Source organism: Anopheles nili, chromosome 3 (assembly GCF_943737925.1).
Source record: "Anopheles nili chromosome 3, idAnoNiliSN_F5_01, whole genome shotgun sequence".
Taxonomy (NCBI): Eukaryota; Metazoa; Arthropoda; class Insecta; order Diptera; family Culicidae; genus Anopheles; species Anopheles nili.
Window position 1 is genome coordinate 61317313 of NC_071292.1, and position 25417 is coordinate 61342729.

Sequence of the window (25417 nt, forward strand, 5' to 3'; positions counted from 1 at the left end):
CTCGAACGAAATTGCGCGCCATGTTTGCGCTGGCGCCTGATGTTTTATCATCCGTTAAATTTGCTTTAAAATAATCAACACCCCCATTACGGTGGATCGAGCGCACTGCTGCACCGTTCAAGTGCCCGGGGGTGTATTCGGACTCGGTCGCGAACGGTGTGCTGCACGAAAACGAGCACCGCCCGGTCGGGGATTGGATGGTCGTGGTGACATCATTATCACCACCGGTGAGGTCAACTGTACGCCGGTTGCCATCGACCGTCCAACGGGGGGATGCGCTCGGTGATGGGAAAATTGTCGGATTGACAGCTTCGCACGGGAGAAATGGGGCTGTAAACGTTGCTGCTACTGGGGATCCTGGCGTCGGCGTCGGCGTCCTCGTCGTCGTCGGTAACAGCCTCGGTCTTGCTTCGGGACGGTTGATTTGCTCTGCAATGGTGCAATTATTTTAATCTTTAATCCTGCACACGATCCCACGGGGCGGTGGGTGGGTGATGCTCGTGGGGGGTGGCGTGATGGGTGGAATTTCACTGGGAATTCCATCAGTTGGCTCCGGTGTGTCCCCTTCAGCGGAAGGTTTGGAACGATTTCCAGATGGCTTCACAATGGCGAAGGGCAGTCTTTTGTCGGCTCGGTTGAATCGAGTCACCTTCCTCCCCGGCGGAAGGGTCAAGGTGTTCGATGAGAGGAAAGTAATTCAAACGGCAGCTCGCATTACGGACGAATCCGTCACCGGGCGCATCACAGCCGCAATCGACGTAAGCGCGCAGCTGAGAGTGTCCGAACGGTGGCTCCGGTGGCGGCGGCTAATTGTTCATGGAATCGCAAAACCTAAGCATCAAACCTCATCTCATCTCATTGGCCACCGGTTGCGGGAGTAATTTGAAGTGACACATTCCATTAAAATACGGCCCCGACTGGATCTGCACAATGTCGGCATCAGTCAGCATTTACGATCGAGTCACTTATCGTTATCGGAACAGCATACACACGGCTAAATGGCCGGTCGGATGTGTAACCACCGCGATGGCAAAGATCCACCACTCGCTGATATATATTTATCGGGAATGCCAACGAGATTCCGAGAAGAGCAAAAGGTTTGCCATTTTTGATTAGCGGTGCCTGGGATCACGATCCACATCCAAGTGGAAGGAGCAAAAACCAGCATCACCGAAGAACTGGGGGCTTTTTTTCTCCGGGAAACTCTTACCGCATCTTCTGCTGCACGTTTTTCCCAGCAACTCATGCACACAATCAGCGTGATTTAAAGTGCCATAATTAATTGCACCAAATCAATCGCTTGCGATCGATGCACAAATGCACAAACTCTCCCACGCGGATGCACTTCATCACGATCGTACGCACGCTCGAGAACCGCCGGCTCCTTCAAACGGCATCATTCGCCATTCGATTGGCGTGCCGCGTTCGTCCGAAACCGAGCCAAACATAAAATGCAGCCGCTGCAATTGTTATGCCAAACAATTGGACGGTACCTTTTAATTTCCACACCACTCGAACAAAGCACGGCGATGGGCGAACGAATAAAAAAGGCCAAAAGCGGAAAACCGTTGCGCAAACGGTGGTTCAACGGTGCGAGCAAACAGCAGTGGGAGAAAGAAAAAGTGCGCGAAATAAACCGAACCACACGCACTCGTCAGGCGTGAGTCACGCGCGTGTCCTTTAATTGTTTTATGCTTCATCACGGGCCATCTAGTGTTCTGATTTTTTCGTGGTTTTTTTTATTCATCAGCGCCAACGGGCTGCGCGTAAAGGAAAGGTTGGCCAGCGCGCCTTTTTATTGCCACCAACCTTGTTTTATTGGAACGAATCGGAGCAACAATAAACAGTGGACGAATTTTTAATCCACCCCGGGTGCTTTTATTACCCGGCACTAATTCTGGCCGCGCGCTTTCGATACGAATTTTTGATTGATACGGCAAATAACGGGCGTGGGACACACACACACACACGAATGGAGATCATCTCGCAGTGCAATTTTGCCAATTTCCACCCACTGGCGAGGGGTGGTCCGTGGGTGGTAATTCGATAACGCTTCTCTGCTTGATTGGGGGGTGTTTTTTTTCATCGAAAGAGAGAGAGAGAGAGAGTGAGAGAAAAAAGAGTCCCGAGCTTGTTTAATCGAAAGACAAATACCCTCGTAGGGCCTCTTGGGCGCGTGCTGGGAGCCATCGTTAGCAAGAGAGAAAGAGAGAGTGAGAGAGAGAGAGTGAGAGAGAAAGAAAGTAGGTCCTCGAGCCAAGGACACCACCTCCGACCACCCACCCACCCACCCACGCACCACCAGCGATTCAGCGTCCAGCGATGGCGCGAGCTAGGAAAAGATAATTACCACTTGTGGAGTAATCCCTTCCGCCGGGTCGCCGGTCCTTCTTGCCGTGCGATTCCGATTCGTTTACATCCGGAGTGGTTTTCTCGCACCACCGCCCCCACTCACCATCACGGGCGGCTCCCTCCCTCGCATCATCCACCGCGCAATCGCACGGGTACGGCGGTGGTGGTGGAAATTCGAAAATCTCATTAATTTTTACGCTCGAACCGGAACTACCCGACCGTGCCGACCGTGGTCGACCGGTTGGCTCCGGAAATGGTGGTGGCGGGGGCGACGGTGTCACAAAACGGTGCGGTGCGTCATCCGGAAGCCGCCCATTGTCACCGGCAACGGCGACGGTGACGGCTAGCGATGCTCCCGAGCGATAATGACCCCGAACGCTTTTATTATCATAATTATCGTCCGGCCGGCCGTGGACGATGCACCCGCGAAGGTTATCATTAGCGTGTTCGCCGATCCGCCGGTCCGGGTGTCCGTGGTTGGCCACGTTCGGGCCGGTTCGAGTGCGATCACCGTACGCAACATGTGTCCCGTGGGTTGAAGCCGGTCGGTCGATGGAGTCACTCCCGGTGGACCCGGACCCGGAACCGCCCGGTGACAGTCGCTGACAGGGTGAGGCTCGATCCGATGGTACCGTCGGTTCGGGTTGGTGATAAATTTGATTTGAATTTAAATTAATCCAATTACGATTTGGCTGATTTGATGCATTTAACGCTGACGAATGGTGCTCGTCGGGTGGCGTTGGCCACCGGCCATCCGGCGGGTTCGTAATTAGTTTTTCATTGTAATTATGAGGCGTGCCCATCGGTGGGCTGATGTTACTGCCAAATTCGTGATCCGGCCACGCAAGCTCGGGGCCGCGCAGTGGAAAGACACGCTGAAGTTCGGGTTCCGGCCAGTCTGGCTCGACGGGGAAGTGCGCGAGTTCTGATGAACCACCGAAAGCCATCGGATGCGGCCACTGTTTGGTGCCGTAATTAGTGGTCAGCTGATCGGGCATCGCACCGACGGAGGCCACCGGAGAGACACAACTTTGTTTCACCACTGGCCCGAACCGAGCTCCATCAATATTTAAATTGGGCAGCGTATTTGAATTTAAATTGAATTCGTGACGCGCCTCAACCGCATCGACGTGCAGGCAGACGGCTGCCTCCTCGATGCAGCTGACATCCGGTACGGTCGGATGGCGTTGCAATGTCCCCGAGCGTGGCGTACTTCTACCCGCCGTCGGTCTCAGCTTCATCGGTGGTTTAGCATCGATGCCGTCTTGCAGAAGGCGACCCGGTTCGGATGGGCCGAGGGCGGATTTACTGCGTTCCGGCAGCTGCAAGTGGCCACCAGCGTACGATGGCGTTGCACTGCGCCGTTCGCCCTGTTGCAACCGACCGGCGGTAATTGGCGTGTCCTGAAACAAGCGAACCATGACCTCGAGCTCACCGCTAGCGATCTTATCCATCGGTAGGTAGTACCGACGAGGTGGTGGCACCGGTGGATGCACTTCCTTCCGGCGATGGGCATAATCAACTGCCTGCGCCTGATTGCTATGCAGCGTCCGTGCGTTATCCGTGCCCTCGGTGGTCCAATGCGTGTGATTATCGTCCGACTCATCCGACACACCGGATGCTAGCTTCACGGTTGGCGATCGACGGGCATGATTATCATTTTTATCGGCACCGGCCTCGGGGACCATCGCACCGTCGTTGGGTGATGAAGGACGATGGCCCCAGTCCGTCAGGACGACGTTTTCCTTATCGAAAAGCGTACGCAACGGTTCGATCTTGTGCTGCCGACGGATACGCTCGTCAAAGTACACACTGTCGTGGCTTCCATACCGTCGGCCACCGATAGCGAACTCATCCTCCGGTTCGTCTGCGGACGTTAACGGTGCATGTGGCCGGTGTCCGGGAGCCAGCTGACCCTCGGCGGGAGGTTGCTTTGGAGGCCACACGTTGTCGCAGGATCGATGCCGCCGTTGAAGCGGACGACGATTAATCTTCAGCACGGTTTCACGATCGATGCAGGGCGTCACCGATGCGGACCCACTTGCACGACCCACTGACGGTGCCGTCGCGTACCGGGAGCGACTTTGACGTCCTGCACCCGGTGGAACGGTGAGGGATACAGATTCGGGAAAGAGATAAGAGCGATAATGTGTAGCTGTAATTAATCAATCGTGGGCAGTAGGCTGGGCGCGGATCTACATGACGTACGGGTTACAGCCCTTCGTCGGGAAGATGCAGCAAACACACTCACGCAACTCGACACTTGACGTGAATACACGCACGCACACACACACACTGAACAGTTGTTATCACTCGAGTAGAAGGAAAAAACATGAGCTTACCGTACACGCGAACACCATGAATATACACGCACGCAGCACACAAAACGCGAACTATTAACAGGATGAAACGGACAGTGTGTGTGATTTTCGTCCACCGGTGTAAGGATGGCTTATCGTGTCGTTGTCAGGCGCGATCACCCACTACCTAATAACGTAGTAAAATTCCAGCCATCATGTTGCTTTGTGCCATTGAACAGCTTTTCAAAGTTCCTGCCTATTGTGATTCGTCACAATGCGGTGTTTTACGCTACCTGGCACTGCAGGTAAATGGCAAATGCACTAGGCGGTTAATGTTCGCCAACCCATTGAGAGGTGTTTTTTTTTGTTGCATAAATCCACACTCACGTAGCCGTATCCTCTCGATTATCTCCACATCGACGCCCGTCATGGGTAATGACGTGGTAACGTTCGCGGGTGGGGCTAAATTTACTGTTTGCGTAATTAATGCCATCGGTAGTGAACGATCGTGCCAGGGCACGGGTGATTTTTTTGTTCCCCGTCATTCGGTGGCCTCGGAAAGGATATTGATTTGATTGAACACGTGAGTATGAAATTCTGAAGCCTAGAGGCTGATATCGAGCAACATTCGTTGATGTACGTTTGGCATTTACAGCGCAACATGATATGATATTCTAAGCATCTTTCTATTGTCAATGTTGATCATACGAATGGATTAATATTTATAAATATGAGATTAGAACAGTGCAAACTTTCCCACAAACATTCTCGAACGCTCACAAACGTGAATAGGTTTTGTGTCCCTTTGTTCCCTTTGCTGTAGAGTGAAATCTGATATGGTACATGATCATTTTTTACCGTTCGAAATCGATCGTGTTTCTGTACCCACAATTGACTGTGAGTTTTTAGGTTTTAGGCGATCGAAGGCTGACATCCAGCGTTTGCCAGCTTTTGTTGATAACATGCGCAACTATAAACTTTTCAAAGCATATCACAATGTTAAAAATATTCAAACATACAGTTGCAACAGTGAAATGCATCACCAGTGGCTATTTACGTCGCGAATATGATATTATTTGCACGTGTCGAATCGCTCGCGTTTCTGTACTCATTTTACTGTGAGTAAGTGAAAGCAACCATCATCAAGTGGTGGATTTTTTTTTACTGGGGACTGCAACAACGGATAAAGGTGAAAAGCTGGACAACGGAAAACGGAGAGTAATTAACAATGCCTCTTTAGTTTCCCATCCAGTAACTGGAAGCTGTAATGAGTGCAATGAACGTTTGCTGTAACTATGCCAATCATTGTCCTGCTTCTCTCTTTTGGAGAGCTTGCGTACGTAACGGATGTAGCTTGAACAAAAATTGCATTTATATATACATTTTCACGCTTCCCTCATTTGGTTTGTAAATAATTATCACTTGCGCTGTGATTGGATGGCACTTGACTGTGAGGTTTCATGTTTCCTTTTATTCATCATCGCAATTCAATCATTTGCTGCTTGCGAAAGCTCGGCGATATTCCAACCATGTTGCTAACAGTTGTACTTTTACATGTATTCCGAACGAATGAGAAACACCTGCCACATGAGGATAATTTTAAAACCCTGCTGGTGTGGAAAGATCCCAAAATATCCCATAAAATGTACGAGAGCTTTTCATTCCTCCATCGAGTAACGTGCCGGTAACAGAACATTTCATAACGCACGGGCGCCCAGTTTCACATTGCCGCCATTGCTTTCGAGCGATTAATTTTTCCAACCGATCGACCCACCTCGAATCGCCAGCACGCGCTCGTGAGCCGACAAAACTCTGATTTCCTTCCCGATTACTAATTACTTTCCATTTCCTCTCGCTCGGTGGGTGACGGTTTTGCGGACGGATGTGGATTATCGTCTGTCGACGAGAGCTCCGCTGTCGGCGATCGTAGACGCGGCAATTAAAATATAATGTGCTAATCATTGCAAAAAAAAAAAAAACAAAAACCAGTGGCCTGGGAAATACTGCGCTCCGGTGAATGCCGGAGCGATTCCCTTCCGCATAAATAATTAAAAGGGTTTAATAAGGTTCAATTGAGTCAACCTTTTCCTTCGCTTACCGGTGGAAAACGTCTACGGTTCATTGCGCTTCCATCGGTGCGCTTACACACGGTTCAACACCTTCAGCCGGGAAGGTAGCGCTGGCGTGTTGTTTTAATCAGCGGAAAAATTCATTTTTTTTCAAGCTCTTTTACGATCCTTGGAGGCAATGAAAATTAGAATAATTTCGTGTCCCCATGGGCCCGTGGAGAAGTCAGCCATTTTTTTTATTCTCTAAGTTTGCCAAGCGTGTGTTTGCTTTGCAAAAGACGCTAGACTGGGGTACGTTGCTCCGATAACACGCGCGAGAGACTGTTAAGTTTTGCGCGCTGTTTAAAGAGAATAAATGCAAACACCCAGCCGGGTTTAAATATGTATGCCAGCTAACGCCCTCAAAGTGTTTCCCATGGGCCGGCTCCGGGCCGGTGAAAGTTCACACAAAGCTGCTCCTGTCGATACCGGCACGCGTTGGGTGGATCGCTTTTTTTGTTAGTTTTGGCATTCTTTCCTCTCACCGGTTCTAGGTCCCCGCAGGCTGACGGTAGAATCCGTCCCAAAAATCCATCAATCAACAACCCCAACGGCACACGATACGCGCCGACGGAAATGACACACCGGAACTCCCATCTGTGTCTGTCGAAACCGGCCGTCCGTCGGTGGGTGGATAACCGAACCGGTGGAAAAGCGAGCTGAAAATCCGAGGGGAGATCAGTTGTTGGACCTGGGTCGCTAGGAAGCGGTCATCACCGAATCGGTCGCCCTGGTCTCTGGACGAACAACCACCGGAACTTTAATCAATATCACAAACAATCGAGTAACTGTCAATTGCCGGTGGGATCCTTCGTCAAACCATGCGCGCTTCACGGCTGTCAGTCGCCACGCACGGTGAAGGTCGGTTGAGCCAGCCGCTGACCCTTGTCAGGGCGGGAAAAACGAACAATAAAGGGCCAAGCAGCGAGGAAGAAACCACCCGCACTAGCTTAATGGAGTTTGGCGTGGTCAGTATAAACGTCGGCCTGCCCGGTTCGAAATATGATAAGTACCTGCTGTTTTGCCGTTTGCGGCTGATCGACGATCGCACGCTAAGCTAACATCAACGCCTCATTAAACTTGGCTTGCGTTTTTGGTTTGCCCAACGTCGGGACGTGTGCAATTACAGCCGATGACCATTGACTTTGATTGAACGGGTGTGCGAAAAACGCACCGATAAAGCCGAACCGCACGCTGCATCGATGCAACTGGCTCGAGTGGGGCAAATCTTCGTAGCCCAGCCCCAGGAAGCGCATGGAAATCAATCAATGAACCCGGTCAGAAGCTTAGTTCCACAACGACACTTGCCGTACGGCCAGTACGGCCCTTCGGTTGGATAAGACGACGCAGGTTGGTAGGCATTTTGCACCGAAGCCTAAGCTCACATGGTGCACGCAATGGGTGGGCATGTTTCGGGTGAATTGATTAAATGCCTCACGGCAAGGGTGCCTTGAAGCGAGTTGAGTTGAGTGGACGATCCCGGGATGGATGCAAATGCGCCCAGTGGCTGTTTGAGCGGTTTGAGGATCAACCCGGTTCCCGCAGTCCAGCGATTCTGAAGCGCGATTCTGAACCGAAACAAGACACGGCCGTCCCTCGGTGAGCAACGGTGTTGGGCGCCACGCGCTTTGTATCCAGCGCACCGGGACACCGGGTAAAGGACCGCCAATTCAGCCGATAGCCGACGCCCGAAGGCAGGTATCCAATTACCGTCAATTAAACGCGAGATAAGATAACGAGCGTCGTGTATCTCGTGGTGCCTCCGGCTACACCCGGCCCGGCCGGCACCCAAAAACGGTGGTCCGCATTCGGAACGGGGTTTTCGGAACGGCAAGTTATTTAAAACTGTCCCTTTGGCAGCGCAGCAGCCCAATCAGCGCTTAATGGGTAAGAATCGACGTACGTAAGACGACTGTCTGGCCAGCGCGAAGGCGCCCATCAAATCGAGTTATGTTAATTGATGTTGGCCGAACCGGATGTTGCCACCGAACCGGGGATGGTCTTGCGAGCCGGGTATATCAGTTATCTAGACTGCGGCCAAATATCCCCAATCGACAGCAGCGAAACGATCGTGATGTGGCATAAGTAACAAGCAATTAGTATCGAGAAAGAGGGACAGCGAATGGGTGGGAATTCTATTAGAGTGACGGGGTTGGCAACTACGATTAGGTAACATCTGACAGTTGGACAGACCCGAGAACCGGACCGGCGCTTCCGACACCGGCCCGGGAGTTTCGCTTTTCGGATGGTACTTGTTGCGTCCGGTGGAAGCCCACCGGGGGTGGAATTAAGCCCTTCCCCAGTGCGATCGTACTCACCAGTGCCGCGAGACTTTTCGCGCTCTTCGTCCTCGAGCGCGGCGAGCACGGCCGATTTGGCCAGGCTCGGTGGCTTCGTCGTTGATGGGTCATCAAAGTCGATTCTGAAAAGGGATATGATACACACGGGATATGATACACACAATTAATTTGCATAGTAATGCGACGTTGGGGTCGGTGCGAGGACCGATCCTGCGTGCTCGTGCTGAGTGGTTAAATTGGCGCTACTTAGCGTCAATTAGAGGCACGACAAGTGCGCACGCTCGCTCGAGAGATTCGTACGGATGCATAATGGACTTGTTCAGATGGATGCGTAGAATGAATTTGACGTACTCGAACGTCGGTCAATGTGATCGGGTAGCAAGATGCTTAATTTAAAGCGCCATTAATAGGCCTTTCCACGTTGATACAGCGCAATTTTTGCGCACACACCCACGGTTGTGACGATAAGATTTCATCTTCTCGACCTCAAATCAAATAAATATGTCATCAGCTTCAGCTTGCAAGTCGTGAACCTCACACGAGCAAACCACGACCAGTGGTAAAGCTGGCAGAGATTTCACCAAACGAACGAATACCCCCGACACGAGGGAAAACTCTCACCCAGTAGCGACACGAGATTAAAGCGATGGCGTGGGTTTTCGGACCGACCCGGCACCACCCGGTCATGGTCTCGGCACTCGGCAGAAAGGTCAGCAGACAATCCCGGTCGGCTTGCTGAGATTGGGCACAATTTTGCCCCACGCCCATCAGATTCAGAAAATGCAGTAAGTAGTCGGAGCATTTTCTCCGAGCGTCCAAATAAATCAAATTCCAGAGCGTTTCCAACGCGGCGGCGTTGTTGTTGAGGGTCTGGATTTTTGAGCTCGAACGCCGGATGGCTGCGATGGTAACCATCGCAACGAACCAAGGGCTCGACCTGCGGAACGGAGCGGACCAGCTTGCCGTAACCAAAGCAAGCCAGAAATAGCTACCCGTTGGCTCAGGATGCTCGGTATGGGGTTTGGCAGCACAGACAAATCCTTGCCATGGCATCCAGTTGGGCACGGGTTTTTGCATAGGCTGCCATTTGGAAGGCTGCCGTGTATGTCGCCGGGGATATGCCACACAGCTCCAATCTGCCGGCGTGATCTGCCCCTCGTGGGAGAGCTGTCGGCCGGAAGGGCTGGCCAAAAATATTTTCGGAACGTGCCACCGGTGCCCCCGGGAAGCGCGTGTGTGTGTGTCGTTTTCGGGTGTCCTTGATTGAAATTGCCCCGAAACCCGAAAGCAAAACGGGCCGGCTTGGTACCACAGGCGAACCACAGCTCCATCACTTGCACTCCCGGATGTATGCATGGTTTTACGGACGAAATTGGCCTCTAATCTTTAGATTACAAAATGGATGAAGTTTGCGGAGCAATCATTTGCAACCAGAGTGCCTGGTGAGGGATGTAGACCGTGTGTTTGTGGATTCGTGGACGTTTTGTGGATTTATTTTTAAATGTACTTCATTCGTTCACTCTGTGAGTACTCCAACTCGTCGGGGTCCAGTTTGTTAGGCCAGCGGAAAGTGCAGCTCCGAGTGGCAACTTAATTAGTAATGCGTAATAAATCGCTGATCGATTACATTACCGTTATCTGCTCGAGCGCCGTTGCCAGACTCCGTGCAGAACGAGACAGAAAGGATGGAGCAAAACTTTTCCTCAACACAATTACCCGAGAGTCTAGGATCGTAGCGAGAACCAACCAGCTAGCGTCCAACGAGTGGTGAAGGTTTTTCTCGCAGGTACACTTCCTCACCAAGTTATGAGCCGTGTCGTAGAGGATGTGTTGGGAAAAGTTTTATTCATAAGAAAACTCCTCACCGGTCCAAAACGGAGCGGCTGAAGAACGCACAGCTGTGAAGAAGGGCACAAGCTATTTTCATCGAACAAACGGACCCGTTCGTGGGGTCTCGTTCGCACCCGGAATGGCGGAAGAAAGATGGCGAAAATATTTGCTTATCTAATTTACAAAGGAAAGTTTGCTCGTTTTCCACCCCGGTGAAGGTGGAACTTGGGCCCGCAAAGCGTGTGTGAATCGTCGTGCGCGCGAACGTGCGCGCGTGCGTTTCCATTTCATATGGTTCGAAGCTTGGCCCCCATTTCCCATCGCCGGTGTGATGATTGAAAGATCTTGTTTGGTCCCAACGTGGGACGCTCGTCGTCGATTGTACCTGGCAAAAAAAAAAAACCGGTGCGCAACCGGTGCGTCTCAGTCGACGATGGGGGAGGATTTTTAATGCTGCATAACGAACGATCGAGTACTCCAGCTTGTGTCGGGGAAAAAAAAGTTCAACCCGTCGCATTCGGCACGTGTAACCGTGCATTTCGAGGCACCACGCACCCTACCAAAGGCGTGCACAACAACATATGCAAATAGCCCTTATGAGGTTCAGGAAAAGTGATATATTTCCCGACCGCCTCGAGGCCGCCTTCCTTCGGTTTCGAAGCGAAACGATCGCTGCTGGCAATCGATTCCCACCGGTCTCGATGATGAAGAGGGTGTGTATTTGTGTATGGGTCTCTTGCCAGGAAGGAAAACTCCACCCGAGTTCGACTTCCCGTCGTCCAGCCGTCCAGCCCAGTCCCAGTGCTCGCAAAGGAGACGAAGAATAATTCAAAAACTTTTCCGCAAAACCTAAGGAAAGTTTTCCCACCCAAAACCCCTTTCTGTTTTTGCCCTCCTCGGCCGGGGGGGGGGCGCGTAAAGTTCCGGTAGGACTTTTGGCACGTTGTGTGCCTTTGCTTTTGCAGTCTATAAATCATTGATACGATAAATCTTTATCAGACACTTGTCGGATTAGTTTACAAACATGACATTTTCTCTCCCCGTTACCGTGCCATTCCCGTTCGGTTGGGTTGTGTTTTTCGAAGGAGAGAAGCTCACGCTGCCTGTGAGTTGTGACTGTCCCTATGGGGTTGAGTGTTGAAGGATCGATTCGTGGATCGAAACCGACCGCCGACGGGGCCCTTTTCAGAGGTGTTGAAAAGCGCTCCTTCCCGGCAAGTAAAGTTCCGCACGCCGGCAAATGCTAATGTCGTAAAGGCCTACCGATTTTACCACGCAACACGAGCCACCATAATGGACGGACCGAGTGCCGGGACAAATTTATCTTGACCGCGAGCGTACACCCCGAACCGGGCAAGGAAAGCAGCTATTATTCTTTCCTAATTTATACCGATGGCTTATCCGGGATAAGCAACTCTCGCACGGTTGCGTGCCGCTTCCAACGCCTCCCCCGAAAGGCGATCTTCCGATGTCAAAGTGAAGTGGAAAACATCATATTATGTTGTTTTAGTCACCCTCGTTCCGGCCGAGGGCCTTCGTTAGCGCTCCGAACGAACCAGGAAGGCCATGTGGTTCGGCTCAACTCCGTCAGTTCGCCCAGAATCCGTCACACGTACGGATGCGTGCGTACGTCCATACCCATAGGTTGGCCCGTTCCGGTGTGATGCGGTTTTCGCATCATTCTTTCTACATCCATCCCCGAGCCCAGCGAGAGCACCAGGAACCCAGCAACACACAGATACGGCAGGCCACCATCACCAACAGAAACGATTACGGATTACATGCAACGGTTGAATGAAGATATAAATCCATCAAGATAAACATTTAGATATTCCACCCGGCTGCTCGCCATTGCTCGTCGGCTCGGGTAGGTTTTGCAAGATCCGTTCGGTTCCCGTTTGCGCTTGGAACCGTCCATGTGTGGTCCTGGTAGGCGAGGAGCAACAATTTAATCACTCCAAGCCGGCAGAGATCCACAAACTCGGGGCAGGATGAGAAGCCACAGCGTGTGGATGTGCTGTGTCTACGTGCAATAAATCATACCGGGATTTACTTCCGATGGTTCGTCCGTTGGCCATGCGAACGGTTCCAGGAATTTGTCCATCGATCGGAAGCTGCTCACCGTTCGGTGGTTGCTGCATGGGCTGCAGGCTTCCGTCCTGTGGGTAGTGTTTCTTTTGTGGTGTTATCAGCTGCGCTATCACACGTCGACCAATTATACCTCGCATCTCCGCACGGCACTCGCATCTCACCAGCAGGGAACTGGAAGGACTAATTCTGAATGCTCTTTAACCTACTCTTGGCCGATGAGAGGGTGACAGAGTGTGGCTAAGCAAACCAACTTTCGCAAAGACAAAACCGGATGCTCGGCTGGGAAAATGCGTTGCGGTTGAACGTACCCCAGGACAGGGTATTTACGTGGTTTCGTTAAACTGTGCCTGCCGACACCGTTCAAGGGGTTGGAACTCGATGCTTCTAGTGTGTCTGAAGTGTGTACATCCCCTTCATGGGCTGTGATCCTTGTGGATTGTCCTTGTGGAGTATGTTCACAGTCTCAGTGCTAAACCAGAGCCGGTTCAATTTGAATGGAAAAACATCATTTTTTTCCTCAATTTGCTGCAAGGATACGAGCCGCATTAGAGTCGCACTACTCTCGATGACAATCACAAAAGACTGCTGTTACACTAATAAACAAGAACGTTTTTTGTGCATATTTCATAGCTGTATCCCCTAACGTAACGTATCACTCGAAAACACGTGTTCTAGTGATTCTGCAGAGAGATGCTTTAGCTATTCAAATCGACCGAGCTGGTTCTATTGCGTGTCGGTAGAAGCACAAATCCACCAACCAAGAGTCAATCAAACCGTCTATGACTCCCAGCAACACACCCACGATAAGGAGGTTGGAAACACACCAGCAACCAGTGTTCCATCTCCCAATGCCCACCCACACGAATTCCCGATCCATTCATAGCCGATGAAAGCGCTGCTTTCACCAGCACACCCTGAAGGATAGCATCCTTAGGGCTCCCGGGCGCATCCACACGGATGCATGTGATGCCTTTGTCCGCCCTGGCACCGCTGATGCCGGTGACCATAAATTCCGTTTTAATAGCTCGTAAAAGAACGATACGCTCGCTCGCCATGTTATCGCAGTTCGTAATTTGTTTTTCGGCGATTAACTTCGGCCGAATTTCCCACGGGAGCACGGGAAGCTGTGGATGCTGGGTGTTGCTCGTGCACTGGAAAATGGATTTGCACGGTGATGAATGTGCCACTGTAGCTGCTGGAAGAGTGTCACCTTGTGTCTGTGAGTTTTGCTCGCATCTGTTGAAGAAACGCACCTTCGCTTTGTGGGTGGCTTGACATAAGGCAAACCGCAGAACGTTAGCTCCGGATTCGTCTTCATAATCGTAATAAAGCAGTGCCTCCTCTGTTCTCGGTCATTTGGCTTTCCATTCTCCCCTGGCAACGGGCACGAAAAACGCCTGCTTGGACTAACCGGTGCGCATGTAAATGCAGGTCCTTTTAATCGCTTTTGTGGCTGTGCGTGCGTACCTTTCTGCAGCGTACGTGTTCGTCATTAGGGGACACACAATTTTTATCCCGCAACCGATTCGTCATCGGCCTTCGACCAATCACCAGACGGAGCTCACCTGTGCGGAAAGGTTGCCTAATGAAGGCGAACGGTGTGTGTGTGTGGGTCGTAACGCAAATAGTTCGTCCTTGTTCCCCCGGGATGGCGTAGCATCCGGTGTTTGGCTTTCGTCCGCAACAAATCGCCCACCATAAATTACGGTTCATAATCCAATTTCGTTAAAACCGTCGGCCTGCATGGGCTCCGTGACGGATGCGGTGTCCGTGGTGCCGAGCTTACCTACCGTGCCTTATTGTTTCGCAAAAGGATTGTGGTAATGATAAAGGGCAATCGCTCGTTTGGTGTGAGGAAAGAAGGATTACTAAAGAGCCTAGCCTACATATCTTCACCGGTGAGGTGCAGAAGTAAAAAAAAGAGAGAGAGCAAATGAAACAAACGACCGGTAAGGTGACTGGCTCCATTGCGAAGAAAGCTTGATGAAAGAAATTATCTTTGCCCTCATCATTCCAACGTGATTGATGTTGGTGGCTCCAGCCAAGCCCCGGAATGATGATAAATGCTAATGAAGGTGCCCCATTCTGCTGGAATGGTGAGTTGGGGATTTGGCAGCTGGTGGGTGGGCTGACTGGGGCAAAATCGACGCATAAATATGCCAAAAAAGGAGTGCGTCTGTATTCGGAAAATTCACTCGTTGTTCGGTGGCGCTTTTGGCTAGTTTTAATAAAGCAAATCCGGTTTCATGTCTCTATGATGTGAGTAAATTTGGAGCAACATAAAACCTCCACTCTAGCCGGGAGGCTTTTGCCGGTGCAGTATATTGGAGACCATTTCTTCTGCATCTTTGTAGCCGTCTGCGTAGATGACAGAGCAGTAAATTAAAATTCTATCATCTGCAAGTGCAACACAATCGTTTGATCTGAACAAATGCAGATCTGGTGATTAAGAAACGAATTTGGGTGCTTCAGGTACACCTTCGTATGCAGAGAATGCAGAGGTCCTCCCAAAAAGGCGCACTACTGAGCCAGCGGCTTTATCCAATTACGAAGCTCTAGAGAAAACAGCTCCGATATTTATTAGCATTCTCCAGAACGCACAGGATTGGAAGAATATTGAGTATTAATATGGAAGAAAGTTAAGCTACTCTCACAAATTTCACAGGTTATATTTTAAGCTCAAATTAATGAACGATAAAACAAGAAAAAAACCCTTTTCATTCAACGTTTCCATTGAATCTCAATTGCAGCTTTATCTCTGCGAATCTTTTAGCAGCGAAAGCGATGCTTTATTGATTTCTCCGCAATATTCCAATAAAAAATGCATACAATGAACAGAATGCCAATGGAAACGAATAAAGAACCGACGGGCAATTTGAAGCGTACCGGCTTTTCTGATCACTTGAAAAGCACATCATGAGTGGTGGTTGATTTTCGCCTAAAATCAGTAAAACAATACTGTCGTTTTTATTTAACCATCAGGCCTTCTGTTGAACTTTTATCAAGCCCTTGTCAAGAAAGCTGGCTGGAACCATCGATCACCTCATCTCACCCTCACGACGTACCTTCTGGGGCTACGATACTGGGAAACCCGTTGATGATAGGCCATCATTGTCACTAGCACTTTAGTCGTCTAGAAACGCCGAACCACGAACTTAAACACGCACTCTGTTCCGCCTAACGGCAATGTTATCGAAATCGTTCCACCAGCCAACCGAACAGCTGTAGTTTGTCACCAGAACCCGCTTCAGACACCGAGAAAGCCAACAGTTCTAACTCCAAACACGCTCGTTTGTTAATGATAAATCTCGACTTTAACGCCCGCAGGGCTGGGTATGAGTTCGCTCGTGCACTAACTACACGCCTATAAGCTTCCGAACGTGAAGATAATCAGTCCCGAACCGGGGTATTGGATCGTGTGGCAATCGCAACTCCGTGTGGGATGATTCCGTACTAATGGAATAACGTTGGCTCTAGCCGTGTGCACACGGAGAAGATTCCAACCCGTCCAGATACCGACGCGCACCAGCTGCGGGCTGCTTTATGTCCGGATCGTTAGATCGTTTCGCGGAAAATGCGATCCCATCGATACTGGCTCGACCGATCGGGGCGCGTTTTCGTGCCAGTCACCCGACTCGGGCACTCACCACCATTAATCCACAACACCCGGTGGGTGGGTGGGTGTGGGTGTTCGTAAGGAACTACTCATTACCTATGACGGTGTTGCCCGGCAGGATGCATTTAGGAAGGATCGGACGGAGAAGAGGACGCGCAAAAAAAAAATAGACTACATCTTCGGCCAATGGAGATCGGCCGAGCAATCGGTGTGTACACCCGCTACAATTAGCGTGGTGAGTACGTTTTTAAAAATACTCCCTCGTCCATCGTCCCACCCAAGAAGGCCAGCTCGTGGTGGCAGAACCATCTAGCATCTTCTGCCAAAGTGCAACGCCCAGAACGACCGGTGGTGCGGACGTCTCAGCACACCTTAAGATCGTACGTCAACAGCTCTGTAGACAGCTGACTTTCAAGAGCTCTTAGTCATGGACCGCGTTTAATATTCACGGGCACGAGCTATTACGTTGTAGAAAATACGGCTCCTGCTGTGTGCTTATCCCTCGCTCGCTAGCCCGTTCTAGCAGGTTTAAGGCAACCGATCTCCTGCCGATCGTTGACTAACGCTTCCCGTACCCGTGTCAACCCAAGATCGAGGTGTTGCTTGTCGGTTTGATGATATTTTTAAATCCGCCTCAAACGGCCGCTCGACGGTGGTTCTCCTAACGCGCCCAGTCCTACCCCGACGAGCCATGGGATTGCCTCTAACGCGCTCTAATAATAAAGCCATGACTAATCGCGAGGTTCTCTGCCCCACGGCCGACAGTACCGACAGTGCGGCTCGTCTCGGTGTCGTTTCGTTTTCCTTCAACCCTCCCTGGTGGATTATCGTTTTTCAGCTGATTCATTGGACGAAAAGGGGCGACTTGGTGCCCGAAAGATAGGTCAGTTTGTTGTCTGTCGAAGCGGAATCGGTTGCATCCGCGCATCGAACAAACGAGCGAACGAGCGAGCAAATGAAGACGTGGCCACAAATCATGGTGCAGTATCTGCTTACGTTCTTTCCCCTTTTCGCTGGCAGCTGACGATGATGATGATGATGATGATGCAGAAGATTGTTGCTCTTCAATTACCGTCCGTTGGAAGGAAGCTTGTTGTCGGATTAAGTGCACCAGCATCCCGGTTGGGCCGGCTGATGCATGTAACAAATTGGTAGCGGATTGGCAGCGGCGCGAAAAATGGATGACTCGCTGCCGAGGCCACGTGCTACATTGTTCGTGCTGTGGCTACGATCGTTGATTGAAGGGCTTTTTCCCGTTCAAAACTATCACTTATATCTAGATCGTTTTGAGTGAACAAAAGCTAGCGAAGAATCTCCACCGAAATGAGCTCGATTTGTGAGCCGAAATTCGATTAAAGCCGACGAAAGATCCGCCGCTAATTGAATTCGAGTTTCATTATGCATCGCGATTAGGTTCGTTTCCGGTCTCAGGCTGGTTTCGGGTGGGGCGCAAATTTTATGAGCGTCCTCATCGGTAGCATCCGCACCGGATACAGATTTCTGTGCGAATGCGCCGCCTAACGATTGCAATTTCCTCGTTCTCGCGAACGTGATAAACGATATGGTGGCAATTTTGTCTGCCTTCAGTTCGAGTAAGAGCTCACCTCTTCGCTCCCTGCTCGGTGATACGGATCTTCGTTTGGGCCGGAAATTAGAGTTAGACTGATGTTCGGTGAATCGCGCAGCGATCGCAAGATATTAAAAGAATTATCTTCCGAAGGGTGAGAGACCGATTTCCAAGCTACCAGGGGGTTCGGGAAATTAAATTTGCTCTATCCGTTATGAGCAAATGAATCAAACGCTCAGCACTTCGTTCGGAGAAGACTGTCTGGATAAGGAGCGCAACATGAACCAATTCAGATATCCTTGCTTAAACGTTAGGGAAAAGGGTTATTTGCGATCTTTATAGCACATATCAGCAACCGATACTCTAGGTTGAACTTTAAAAAACGCTACCTCAATTGATGCTGTCATTACCAACTAACCCTGTCAGAGACTCGATACGTCCAATAACAATTCAATGTGTCCTTGAATAGGGCGAAAGGGATTCAGCTCCCACAGCTGTTGTGATCAACCCGGAACGACAACGAACGATTGAATTGTTTGTGAGCTACTGGCAAATGCCGTTTCCCTCGTCCACATCTGCACACGGAAACGTGCCGGACCGGGGGAGAGAGACAAGACATTATTGGCTCGGTGACTAATGATTAAATTTCCGTGTGCAACTTAATTAACCTTTCCCACGTTCGTACCCTTCCCGTAGACCATTCTTCCCCCGAGGATCCGAGCCGTGCCCGAACCAGTCACGACTCTATCAAGATCTGCTACCATCGCCAATGAAAGCCACCCGACCGAAAGGAGGGCTAATTTTCACGCTGCAGGTCGGAAAGAATCGCACCAATCCGACCGACCGTCCGAGAATTGCCCCGGGGTGACAGACTAACGATCGTCGTTCACATTTACACTTCCGGAGGGTGTCCGGCCCGGACCGCCGGCAACGCCGGCAATGTTTTGCATTAATGAGCCGTCCCGCTTCCTTCCGGGTTTGGGGGTGACATGGTGGGATCCCGCCAACCGGTAGGATCCTCCGGGCGGTGACCATTAATCCTAATCAGGCTCCGGTCTCCGATCCTGGCGAGCAACGCCTTGGGTCGCTTCCCCACGCCAGTGATTCATTTTCTTTTCATAAATTCAGTTCCGGGCGAGGATTACTCCATCGAAAGCCATTCGACCGTTCCGGTTCGGACAGATCGGTTTCGGTTCGGTGTGTGGACATCGCGCTGGGAGAATGGTGCGCAATAGAAACGAGTGAACAAAACTCCCCCCCACCAAAGCTCAGCCATTCTGACCCTCTTCGTTCGCACCTTTTGCAGGCTTGTGGAAAGATGCTCCAGACGGCTGCGAGCGGCTTCCGGAAACGGAGCTAATGATAGTAGAGCGCGCACACGAAGGAAAGCTTCCGGTGGCCATACCTAGGGAAGTTGCGCTTTCCGCAGAGGGGGCTGTGTGCAAATGGGAAGGTGCCAGAAGTCAGAAGGCGCTCTGTTTGGATAAGATGGTCGGCTGTGAAGCTGCGACTCTCCGATCCCCGTACGCGAACGCGATGCCCAACGGGGCGAGAAAAAATACGGCTCCATTCATCTCACGTTCAAATCTAATTAGCAAGAATGGAATTAATTGCAGCACTAATTAATTAGCATACATGAAATATTTCCGCTTCGTTCCCGTGCCATTGGTTGTTCGGTGGGGGGTCTGCTATTTTTTTTCTTCTGTCTCACTCGCACCAGCTCGTGCTCGAGGCCTGTCGGTGCCCGTGGAAAACGGAACACCGTGCCCTGTGTCTTTCGAGCACCGAGAATGAATTGAATCAGTGAACCATCAGACAACCGGTCCGCCAGCCGGAACGTGGCCGTTGGCTACTCGTTGGCTCGGCTCGAAGACATTCTACTGATGGGAACCCCGAAGAACCTTCGGTTGGCGTACATTTCCCCGGCAGATGGAATGGTTTTTCGCATGTCAAGGTGATGCTGGCACCGCCAACGGACGAGACACCGTTTCCCGTTCGATGGCCGGCATGATTAAAGTAGGACCCAAGAGTGACGTGAAGCAGGGCACTCGGTTATAGTCCGGTTTCGTGTTCTTCTTAAAGCCACCCACGCCCCAGTTAGCCCCATCACCCAAGGCCAATGATGATGGCGATGATGATGATAATGGCAAGCGCCCGATGATGATGGCGCTGTTGGCGATGCTGATGGTGGTGCTTAAGTATGTAAACACGACGCTAGAAGTAAATGACAACATCGGCGATGGGGCTGTGATTAAGTCGTGAGTACGTGAGTGAAATCGCTCCCATCGGGGCGGCTTCACAGACGGCATGAAACGGCTCCACGGCTGGCGAGGAGCGAGCACAAACTAATCGACTTGTACCGGTGGGAAGGCGACCGTGGCTAATCCTATTCCTTGCCTCTGAAGAGGACTTCGAGCTAATGCCGTGCGCCACCCGGCAGGGACGAGCTTTGCATGAGCAATTTCAATGACCAGAGGAGAGCGCGTTCTTTCGCCACGTTTAAGTATGTTAATCATGGTGACGGAATGCGAACGGGCATACGGGTTGTGCTCTAATTGGGTCCGGGATGTGAAACTGCCCACTAACCTTGGCTTTGTTTCGATCTCAAGCGAGGCAAAGGGGCGCACTGACGCCTTACAAGATTATTCATCTAGAATTAACCTCAAGCCCTCGCGATAATGTCGCGCGAACAGTGAACATAATTTCTCACCCAACGACAGACGCCCACCGGGGGGACGTTTTGCTTCTAAATTTTTCACTTAATAAACGCCGCACCAGCTGTCAAGCTGGCCAACCGTCACTAAATGGCGTGAAACAATGTTCCATTTGTTCGTTGCTGTTCTGTCCGCTCGCAGGACAACGCTTCAACGCGTCGTGCGTTTTCCAGTAGTCAGTTGAAGGAAGAAAAGCAGCAAAAAAGGAAGAAAAAAAAAACGTTCCACTTCCCGTACAGAGCAGCATCAGCTGTCCGCATCCGGAACTTGCGAAAACGGAGGAGAGCACAATGTAATAATACGTGATTGACTCGGTGCCCGGTGTAGCGTGAGCGGATCGGTGTGAAAAACTTTCTCTAGAATTTTCCCGTCGCTCGGATAATATCTTCTTCTTGCTCGCGTTTTAAGCCCTCCCACACCAGGCGGAGATTGTTTGCTGTTTGAGTTAATTTGTTTCGATTGTTTGATCTGTTGTTCTCGGAGTATTATTTTGTGTGTGTGTGCTGAACACTGAACGATGTTTTTTTTTTCTAACATCTTCGATCAGTCCAATACATCGCAGTATGTCGCGCTGGTGTGTTTCCTTTCCAATGCCTACTGTGCGACACTGCGCTCGCATATAAATAAATACCACAAAATAAACTTTCCACCGTCGCGGGGAGCATACTCGGTGCGCACGTACCGTGGAAAATCGGTGAAAAATTACACCCACAGCCATCATTCTCGAACGTGAAATGCGAAATTCCACCGTGGTTGGACTGGTTTTCGGTGGATGGTGGGTGTTCGTGTGCGTGTGTGTGCGCTGAACGGCCAGGTGGTTTGGGGTAGTGGGAATCGAGAACCACGCTGCCGCGCACACGGTCCCGTTTGTTGGAAAGGCCGAAAAATAACATAATCATCCGCGAAAATGGTGCCTGGTGAGCACAGTTTTTTTTTCTCTCCCACGGACCGGTGGCAGGAGGAGACAAAAACGCGCGCCGGATGCTGGACGAATGTTCGGTAGATTTAAAATTCTTTTACTCGAAAGAAAAATATTTACCGGACGTGATTTATATATTTGCCGGTCAGCGTAGGACCGCCACAAAACTTTTCTTTCCGATGGGTTGGTATTTCTTCTTTTTACTCCCTCCTCACTTCATTTTTTCCCTCACCCGCCAGGCTGTTATTTTTCAAGCATCAAAGAACAACGGGCGGAAAGGAAATGGAAATATGCGCCGTGCTTCCGTTTCATCCTGTAAAATGTTTATTCCCTGCTGCGAACGGCCACTTACCCGACGGCCCCGTTCGAGAGGAGCTTCAGTTCGCGGTCGAGCGTTTCCTGGATGTTCTTCTGCGAGTAGAGATTGATCGGCGAGTTGAACTGCTTGTGCACGAGTCTTCGCTGCATCGCGGCCATCGTCGCACTGCTACTTTGTGCTGTTTTCGATTATTTATTCAATTTCAGTTCGCTTCGGCTGGCGCCTTCGCAAACTTCTTACAAACCCGCTGGGTGAGCTCCAGCGATCGAGTTGGGTGCTGGTGAGCTTTCTTCTTGGGGTGAGTTTCGCTTTAATTTGATATGCGCTCAAATTAAACAACAAACCGTGTGGTGTAATGTTCTGTGGCTGTGTCGTGACCCTACAAGGGTGGGTGAAATTGAAAATGAAGCTTAACAACAATGCAAAAAAAAAATCAAAACGTAGAAGAACACTGAAGAAGAAAGGTAATAGATTTCTTTAGACGCACTGAAAGCATATTGAAACAACCATAAAGAAAAAGCATTTCAAGCAGCTACAGGGTAGGTAAAGAGCTACAGTTAATAATTGGCAATTGCTTGAATACACTATTTAATGATAAATCTCATATTAAGGAGATTTTTATGCATTCTGTCAGTTGAGAAAAATGAAGAAATCCAAAAAATAAAAGCGTAAGATTGATGGAAAATCTTGTCAGAGTGATCGATATTTCGTGGGTGATCGTTGATTTAAAATCACTCCCTCTCGTGGCATAATTGCAAGAGAACATACCCAGCTTTGATTTTCACCTCTCGAGCCTTATCAATCATTAGAACATTGCCCACCAACAAAACACATTGCATGTTGGTTGGAATTAGAACGCAGAATCGTTTCCAAACGCTTACTCGAACCCCGTTGGTATTGATCGAATCCGTGAACCGGCAGCAAATTCTGACCGAACGTTTCTGAGGTGGGATGAAATTTATCCCTCCGTAACGAAGCCCCTCACTGGGAGCGCCCCATAGCTAACCGGGTGGGAGCAAAGCGCAAATGCATAATGCTCCCTTTGGCGGAACTGACCAACCGGAAGGAACAATTGTTAAAAGTACCCGTGGCCTCAAGGCAGGACGATGGCATGGCGCGAGCGCGCGCGCGAGAGAGAGGTGAGAATGGAATGAATGAAATTAAATTTCAAAATTAATTAAATGCATTATGAATCATGGCGTGGCATCGCTGGCCTGATGCTTAGGGTAGCGGGTAGCGAAATCCCTCGGTGACCGAAATCCGGCTGTTTGAAAGCCAGCTCCCGGAGAAAAGCGCGGGCTGGATGACGCGAGCAGTGCGCAAGGTGAGGCCGATTATGCCACCGAAGCGTGGCTAGCAAAAGCTTGTGGTGGGAGCAAGATTTCATTTCGTGTTCCGGTTTGGGTTTGGGCATGCCTCGAATATTGAGCTATGGGGGCAAATTCACGGCCGCCACCCAACACGACCGCCCTCGTAAATCCATCATCCTCTTAGCCCGTAGTCTTTTGTTGTTTCCATCAGACGGCAAAACAAATATCGAATCCCGTCTCGGTGCCTCGACGGAGGTCAAACTTCGTCCGATTGATGGCCGGAGGCTGGCTGCATGGGTCGGGTAGGAGCAAGAATAACAAACCGCACCCGGGAAGCAAGCGGAATAGTTGCACCAGGTGCTAGGTTGGTGTGAGTTGGGCAAATGGAATCCAAAATATGAGAAAACAAACCCCAGCAGCCGACAGAGGCAAGACAGCGGCATGATTTTCCGCCTTGATGCCCGCAAAATTGCTGCAAACACGCTGCGGAAAGGTGGCAAAGGTGAGTTTTTTTTTGTGCCATAGCCAGTGCATCGGGTGGAGTGCATTTTCACCGAGAGAACGAGACAGAAAGAGTAAAAGCGCATTTTTGGGGGATTTTCTAATTAAAACTTCGGCTACCGGGGGCTGCAGTTGTTTACTTTCAATCTAAGCGCGCGACCGTATGGCTCTTGTCTGGCTGGGAGCCGGCATGGTGTGATGAGAAATTGGAGTTCCGGGGATGCTTCTAAAGGGGCGCTAGTTGGGCGAATGTTTAAGGCACATTTATTTCAGCCCACCGCTCTCACGGACCAGCTTCCGGGAAGCCAGTTTAGCCGGTGCCGGCTGCCCGATGGTTTTAATCGATATTTCAAATCAATTCCACCAATCGACGGACCGCGGTATGGGGAAAGCAAAAAATATTTATTTAGAAAATTGATTATCAATTACAATTACACGGTTGAGAAATTGCTCGCTGCATCGTACCTGGGCTGGGCTGGTCTGCACGCACATATGCGCCCGAGTTCCCGCACGACTTGCACCAGCCCATCCAGCTCCAGTGGCCCTCAGTTCTCAGCATTTCAAAGCCCGCTGCGGGCTCTACGCCAAAGGGCCGGCCCCATCCCCAAGGTCCCATCGATTCGAACCGAGGGGAGATAATAAATTTCGGCGACTGCACGTCCTCAGGCGTGGACACACTCGACCGGTGTCCAGAACCGTGCGCTTCCGGCTGCTCGGTGGATCGGAATTTGTAGCGGGTTCGCTTCTCAGACTGCCCACAGACCCGAACCACCGGTCGGACGGTCGGTCGGTCGATTCAAACGGCCGGCCGGAAATACATCCAGACAACACAACTCACACGCCTGGCTGGAACTTTGGTTTTCCGATGCCGATGGAGGCGCCCGGTGGTTGGTGCTGATGGAGGCGCCCGGTGGCTGGTACTGATGTCGCTGGGTAGCGTCCGGTGGAGCGAACATTTCGTCCACTTCACGCTCCCGGTGACGCCCACGGGGCCGGATTTCCTGATTTTCCTCTTCAAAATTTCCCAACAAACGCAACCCTTCGCAACCCCGGGGTCGTTCGGCGCCCATAGCCCCACCGAGGTCACAGAGGTTCGAAAAGGGGGTTCTCACACCCGAACGTAGTAGCTATTTGTGATTCCGAAGAGCCTGTGTGGCATGCATGGCCAGCCAGTTCCATCAATTCCACTCGCCCCCCCCCCATCAACCTAACACACTTTTGCACGCTTCGATGCAGATGAATTTAGAATGAAATAAAATCGCAATGAAGAGATAAATCGTGCACCGGTTACGTGCAGTTCAGTGAGCTCGTATCAAATCAGCTGTAACGCAGGCGAAGGCGATCGACACCGCTTCGGCGTCTGAGTGACGGACTAAATGTGTCCCGGACCCCGGGTCCCCGGTCGTTCCCTTTGACCCACACGCATGCAAATCGCACCCATTTTGCCGTACGGTGGTTGCCAACCCGTGTCCGGCATGATTTATGCAACA

The 25417-nt window shown here is 50.8% G+C and overlaps 1 protein-coding gene across 2 annotated transcripts in view; it reads right to left on the minus strand.

Moving 5' to 3' along the window:
• The window catches only part of LOC128726620 (nuclear receptor coactivator 6), a 76366-nt gene extending 54092 nt beyond the window's left edge, over positions 1 to 22274 (minus strand). The window contains exons 1-2 of one of the 2 annotated variants that reach the window (XM_053820435.1): positions 22150 to 22274; positions 9079 to 9182 (exon numbers count right to left, since the gene is read on the minus strand). In XM_053820435.1, the coding sequence (XP_053676410.1) occupies positions 9079 to 9182; positions 22150 to 22274 (229 nt within the window). Of the gene's footprint in view, positions 1 to 9078; positions 9183 to 16046; positions 16289 to 22149 lie in introns of those variants that run through there. The other variant, XM_053820437.1, reaches the window with a different exon arrangement.
• Positions 22275 to 25417: the final 3143 nt, after the last annotated feature.